We start from the raw sequence: 7,023 nt of genomic DNA on the forward strand, positions 1-7,023 counted from the left end.
CGGACAACTACAGTGCAAAAAACGGCCCTTGTTGTTATCTCGTAACAGCTTTCGCTGTAAAACAAGCTCTCCTGTCGCTCCATTGGCATTCCCTGTTCAATAGCAAGCATGGAGAAAGCAGAACAGCTTCAGATACTTTTGCAGGGAGGTACCTCATGCACAGCTATGCAAACAAGAACTGGTCAGAGAGTCCGCAACAAGGGAGTCTCTAGTGGAAAGAAATTATACGTCGCAAATATAAAGATTCACGTTGGTAATTTTAGCACCAGAACAGATTAACACAAAGAAACAGGAACACACCACAAGCATGTTCCGCTTTCTTGATCTTCATGCGTTCTTGCACTAAAACTTCCATCATAAATCGATACCAACTCAATCATTTTACTATCCTTGTTAAATATGAAAATGACACTATTTATTTCTTTGCACTGAAGGAAGAGTGGAGAACGGGCCTTACTATGACATCGCCTTCTTGTACTGTCTGCTGGAGCTTGTGGAGCAGTTCTTTGTTGCACACTACAGTGCCCTCACTTGTGAGAACACAGCTCTCCAGATCTTGTCCGAGTGGCACCCTGTTCAGGTCCGTTTTTTGCGTTGCCACTCCCACACCCCACAAGCCTAAGATCACAGGTTTTTTTTTGAAGGCAAAGAAAAACATCATGTAAGGCTGCACCAAAGCTACCTTACAAAAGCTTGAAGTATACATTTGACAGCTATACAACACCATGCATGACCAAATATCGAACAAGTGTGAAGAAGCATCTCACTCAGCATGATAGCAAATGAAATTAAACTGTTGTACATGGTGTCCTTCATTAATAACTTCTATATCGTCAATGAAATCTCGCTAAAGAAATGCTTCCTTGCGATTTGACTGCCGGAATGGTACTACTACCGTAAAAAATTTAACCATAGAAATCATGGCCTAGGACTTCGACATCTGTGGCCACATGCTGATTTGCTTATCAGTATTTTTTCATATTTTAAAATTCTGTCTGTGACACACATGACTCTATATTGATCTTGCCATGCAGTACGGTCCCATGAACATTGCTTTGTGACACGATTTTAACATTGCAGCATGCTTGTCTACATCATCAAAGCTCCTGCTAGAGGAACAAGGCAACTCATTGATGTGAAATCAACACACAAAAAGTCACAGACAAGAGCACCGTTTCTCACCTGCTTGCTGTACTTTGACTTCAAAATAGGACTTGTTTTGAACTAGGGGAGCGTTAGCTAACGCTGCACCGCTGCCGCAGATCCTTTGTCCATTCTTTACGATCACGACATCCTGGCCTGCGAAACATTGCACCTCTCAAGTGAGCCTCTCCTGGCATCTTGGACAAAGTCGTCTTCACAAATGCATTCACGCATATGGTAGGTTGTGCGGCTGGAGGTGTGGTTCACGGTGTGCATTGTTTTTTGGGGCTTTTTTTCTTACTATGAGAACTCGACACCATTACAGTTACACCATGTGCAGGTAACACGAGCAGACAACATTACGCCTGTCAATAGGCTTTCACATAGTGGCTTGTGTGCCAGGCAAAGGTGTTGGTCAACTTGCGCCAATGCACTGTGCTTGTATGTACATGATCAGTTGAAAGCACTTTCAAGTGAACCATCACAGTGAAATGGCACAAGATAAACCACCAGTTCCGAAAAATGCACTTTTGTTTGGCAGGTGTCCCCACATATTGTGGCTGCAATGAGCACAACTAAATGCGATTTACCAGCAAAGCTGATTTGCAAAGCAGGTGCAACATCATATTTGGATGTAGTTCACTCGAAGCAGCTGAAATTAGCGATTTCGACTAGACATTTTCAATCTGCATGCAACTGAAGACTACAAACCACTCAATTCTTGGACAATCCCCCACAGTGTGTATGAGCCACATTTAATAGGTGAACAAAAACAAGATCTCAACATTTTGTTTGCACACACTGTCGGTCAGTTTGGACGTTTAGTTGTTTGCTCGACCTTCTTTAGAAGTAGCTGTCGCAAACAATCACGTGTAGCCTTGCTCTTTTATTAAACTGTACAATACCTACACACACACATACAAGGGTACCACCTTGTACTTGCATTACAGGTGTGTAGACGGTGTGAAATCTGGGTGTTGCACAGTGCTCCGCCCGAAATTCGGTGTTGCTTACCACCGGCGAAAAGAGCCTCAAACGATAACTGTCTTGCCTCCGTGTGCACAAGTTACACACCGGCACATGACTGGCAAAGGGGTGGCAAAGGTGCATATCATGGTCTGTCTAGGTCACAGTACTGTGCACATAAATATTACACGCCGCTATTTACCTAGCACGATACGATACGTGATGGAACGGATAACAATTCAAAAGCACGCATAAAGATCGACCGACAAGGTAGTCGCCGAGAAAGGGGCTGAAGGAAGCTAAAGTAAACACACACGCAGAACGATTAGTATCTCCTACACAGACCAGCAGCTTCAAAGAATGTCAAGCGAGTGCTTTCCAAGCTCGTATACCCATATGAAGCATGTCCAGAACCACCGTAGGTAGACGGTTTCCCTGAGAGCTGCTGGCGGAGAAACCGCCGGCGTTAAAACACCGGCGGATACAGCCGAAACAAGTTGCCATCTGAGATGACACTTCGTGCTTCGTCCCCGTTGTACAACACCCCACACAAGAAATGCAGCAGCAGTAGGTGGCAAGCGGTAGGAAAGGGGGATAAACAACAACTTGACAACAAGAACGCACGTCAATGTAAACTAAGCAAAGGCGCAGTTTAGCGTGCAGTAGAGTGCACTTTACATTAATAAATCCTCTGAATTGTTGCAATTTTATTAAATTTTTGTTTTGTTGCTATTGTGTTATTTTTTAAACTATAACTATTCGTATCTTTGGTTGCAAGCGCGAATGCGCAACTGATGCTTCATTGCGGTGTACGGCTTTTAAAAATGGCAGACGAAGATGACATCGACAAGGATGGAGATAACGGGCAAAAACCGGATAAAATGTTTGTTCTCAAAAAGTGGAATGCCGTGGCTATGTGGAGCTGGGACGTAGAATGTGATACGTGTGCCATATGCCGCGTTCAAGTTATGGGTATGTTTCGCGGCGCTGTTTTTCGGCTGGTGCATGGGGTGGTATTTTGCCTTGTTTTTGTTGCACCGTCACTCGGGACGTTGTTTATATCTACCGTCGCTTCGCTTGTCTCGTGCCCTTAGCGCACGACCGCTGGTGTATTAAAGAAAAAAGAAAAGGGCAACGTCATGAATGAATCTGCTTTGCTCAAGTAGCCATCCGCGATGACCCTCGTAGCTCAAACCTTTTCTTTCTCGTTTCTAGATGCCTGCTTGCGATGTCAGCACGAAAACAAGCAGGATGATTGTGTGGGTAAGTAAACCTCTGTGTATCTTGATCGGGAACGACGTAATAATAAACGTAGCTGTGAGTCTCAAAAGGACACCTCTCGCACGATCTTTGTCATCTTGCTTTCCCAAACCAGTTAGCGTAACGCTGAACAGCGCGATACCCTGCATGCCATACGCTCTTCTATAAAGTAGCGCTCCTTTCTTTTACTCGAGTTATTTACTCTCTGTTGCTGCAGCCAGCTCGGTGCGAAAGCCAAAGCTTTTGTGTTACCAACAATGGAAAAAACCAAGTCTCGTTGCGATGAACTGAGTGGACAACAAAATTATTTTAATGTAGATGGTGTTTTGCTAGATGTCATTTTGCACTGTTCTTCAGAATGAGGTAACTAGGCGCATCTTAGCACTCCCTCATTCAAACACATACGCGTATACTCAAGACTTCACCCCACAAACTAAGAGGATGTGCTAAGTTCCGCCTAGTTACTTTATTATGAAGACTTGCCAACTCGCCCAACAGCAAGTTATAATTGCACCGCTCTGCGTAGCGTGCCGCTGTACTATTGAACGCGCAGTAACCAGTGGCTGTTTGCAGTATGTCAGGCTATTACAGTGTGCTTGGCGCATTTCTGAGAATGAGCCCAGTGTGTACACTATAACTTTATTATAACAGTCACATCCGACACAAAAATAACTTCGTTATATCCGAAAATTCGTTATAAGCGGCATTCATAACACTGTACCCGTGACAAGACTATTCTTCATGTACTTCGTTATAACCGATAATTCGTTATATCCGTGACCATTACATTGAGATTTGAGTGTAACCTAGAAGCATTCTTGCTAACCTGTACATATTTATCTCAATGTTCCTCTCTCGTAAGCACATTCCTCAAGTTGGTCAGTTTATTTCTCTGGCTCGACAAAAACACATTCAGGAATGCTTTAGCTTGTGACATTATTACCCGGTGTGATGTTTCACCGGAGTGATAGGAATCCGTCTTTGGTGACCAAGAATTGTGTAATATGACAATGGTAGTAGGATACTGAACACTACTTTATGCCTCAGATGTCATTCAAGTTTAGGGAAAATATGTTATGGGTCTTTCTATCTTACTATGATGCAGTTTTGAGGGTATGTATTCATGGTTTTGCCTTTTCATTCTCATTTTATCATTGTACCATCTGCAATTCACATATGCCCCTGTTGTTTGGTCGGTAAATTGCAGCCTGTGAGCACCACTAGGTGCTTGGCACACCTGAAAATTTTGGATTATGCTCTAATGTATTCAATCGATGCTCTTCACATTCTGATTGGTACATGTTAAAAAATGTACGATCAAGCTAATGATTTCTTTCTTTTTTTCAGTGGTGTGGGGTGAGTGTAACCACTCTTTCCACAATTGCTGCATGTCTCTGTGGGTCAAGAAGAACAACCGCTGCCCACTGTGCCAGCAGGACTGGGTTGTGCAGCGCATTGGAAAGTGATCGTGTGTCATTGCTTAGTCTTCAGGTGTGTGTACAGTGTGTGCATGTGTGTGTGTACACAAGACATCCAAGCCATGAGGTGTCCTGTGATGACCAGCGAATCGGATACCACAAGGACAATGCGGAGTGTGTCGCTTTGAAGAAACCATTTCAGTGTGTGCTGATAAGATGCCTTTACGTGTCTTTTTCAATGTCTGAAGTAAAATAGAATTGTTTCAGTGTCTGTTAAATTAGATATGTGGTCTCTTCAGCGTTCTTTTTCTTTCTTTACACTTCGAGTATTCTTTCTTTAATAGGCTCACACTAAACACCAGGAGAAGTTATACAACAGGAAGGACGCTGCAAGTGCACAAACTTGGCTCTCGGCAAATTTTTTGTTTTCAGAGGCATTGACAAGTCGTCATGCTTCTGCCTCAATCGACATGCGTCATTGACCGTGATAGAGAAGTGCTTTCTTCCTTACTTGCGGAGCCTCCTGCAAATTGAAGTTACTAGGATTAAAGTTCATGGAACAGGTCAGCTCACAGCTTCAGTACTGTGTAAAGCAAGCTGCAGGCACTAATGGTAGCACAGTCAGTGGTGGTCTGGCTGCACCATTTCGCTACAGTTCTATTTCTTGACTTCTTGCTGCATCCAGCAAGCACAACTGCACCTATGTTCACACTTCCGACTTCTTTGCCTAAGTAATTTTTGGTCTGGCACCAAACACACCTACAGCTTTTCCATGATTGCCACGGATGCCCTGTACTCTCCCTGTTTCTGCTGATGAGTTTCTTTTCATTGCATATTTGGCCTAACCAATGTATCAGCACTGCTGTGTGTGCTTGTGACCTCAGTTGTTGATAGTTCCACATATTGTCTTTGGTATGTAAGCTCATCACTCTTGACGAGAAACATTCAGTAATACAGAGAAAAGTGATTTTTTTTATATTTCAACAGCAGAGCTGTTTAAGCTTGGCAAAACTCTACGTGACAGGCACAAAGTCTGGCTGGTATGCGCCACAGAAAGCGGATATGTGCCAAGCAGCTACTAGCATAGCGATGCATAGTATAGTATAGCAAAGGAGTAGGAAAGGGAAGTGAGTGAAGAGGAGGGGAGAGGGTAAAGCATTGCATAGACATAGTATGGTATAGCAAGGGGGTGGGAAAGGGAAATGAGCAGAGGAAGGCCACCAGCTTTGCTGTTTCTTCAGTCTTTGCACCACTATTGTGTAACTTCCCCAATTTTTTTTTATAAGGAAAATAAAGATGTTGAAAAGCAGACTAATAGTTAAACTGGCAGAGAAAAACATTGATTTACACTTAGCCACTAGCCTCTCTGCAATTGACTTCTTGTGCCAACTTTCTGAACACCTCAAGTCCAAGTTAGTTTTTTCACTCATTATTACGCACATATACTGATTAAAGAGTACATTGTATGAAATACTAAGAGCAATACCTTATGGAACCTTGCAATGTCCTTGCAGTACTTGTTGTTTAAAATGCTTGAAGCACCACACAACTGTAGCTTCTTTTCCCTCCCTTCCTGTCACATCTTTTACTCCATTCCTGTGGTTTTCCTTTCGTGCACTCCATGGCACAAAGACCGCTACCTCATTCATGAGGCTGCATCACCATTAGTACTCGCGCGATGATGTGTCCTATATGCACAGTTGTTTGAAGCAGCAGCTTTTGGTCATAGTTAAATAGTGCCCAAGGTGCCTTCTTGAACATTTTGTAACCAGTTCACCATAGGCACTACACATTGTGATGAGTATTATAAGGAAACTTTTAAAACTGGTGAGAGAAACCTATAACAATTCAGTGAAAGCAGCAGAGAGTTCTTAGTAAAGCTGTTCCATTTATGGGAATGCTGCCACAGGGACGCCGTAGAAGAGGACAGGAAGCAAGGACAACGAAGCGCGCATGTTCTGTGAGGTTCATGTGGGTGCCCAGTGCTCGGCGGGACGCTGCCAGGCGCTTCTGGGTGTGGCAGATGCGGCTACCTTGGCAGAACTGCTGACCATGCCTGCGAGCTGGGACTACAGAGACTTGGCTACCTCCCACAAACTAGAATAAGCTTTATGTAGTAGCACATGCAGGTTTTTTTATATCGTGTAAAGAGGTAATGGTTTTCTCCGGAAAGGTTGTTTCGCGGTCATTCAAAGCATGTGCTTCTCTTGACTTGCACTGCCTCTCGCACAGGCGC

At 43.6% G+C, this 7,023-nt stretch overlaps 2 protein-coding genes across 2 annotated transcripts; one reads left to right on the plus strand and one right to left on the minus strand.

The window, feature by feature from the left end:
- Window positions 1–398: 398 nt before the first annotated feature.
- Window positions 399–2,733, minus strand: LOC119376599 (SPRY domain-containing protein 7-like). Its single transcript, XM_037646381.2, has 3 exons — window positions 2,502–2,733; window positions 1,183–1,299; window positions 399–618 (listed from the first exon to the last, which is right to left on the minus strand). The coding sequence occupies exons 1-3, from the start codon at window positions 2,611–2,613 to the stop codon at window positions 416–418; spliced, it is 432 nt and encodes a 143-aa protein (XP_037502309.1). The 5' UTR covers window positions 2,614–2,733; the 3' UTR covers window positions 399–415.
- A 170-nt stretch (window positions 2,734–2,903) lies between these two features.
- Window positions 2,904–5,068, plus strand: LOC119376598 (RING-box protein 2). The gene is made up of 3 exons (XM_037646380.2): window positions 2,904–3,081; window positions 3,325–3,372; window positions 4,717–5,068. The coding sequence occupies exons 1-3, from the start codon at window positions 2,904–2,906 to the stop codon at window positions 4,833–4,835; spliced, it is 345 nt and encodes a 114-aa protein (XP_037502308.1). The 3' UTR covers window positions 4,836–5,068.
- Window positions 5,069–7,023: the final 1,955 nt, after the last annotated feature.

This window comes from Rhipicephalus sanguineus, unplaced genomic scaffold (assembly GCF_013339695.2).
Source record: "Rhipicephalus sanguineus isolate Rsan-2018 unplaced genomic scaffold, BIME_Rsan_1.4 Seq164, whole genome shotgun sequence".
Taxonomy (NCBI): Eukaryota; Metazoa; Arthropoda; class Arachnida; order Ixodida; family Ixodidae; genus Rhipicephalus; species Rhipicephalus sanguineus.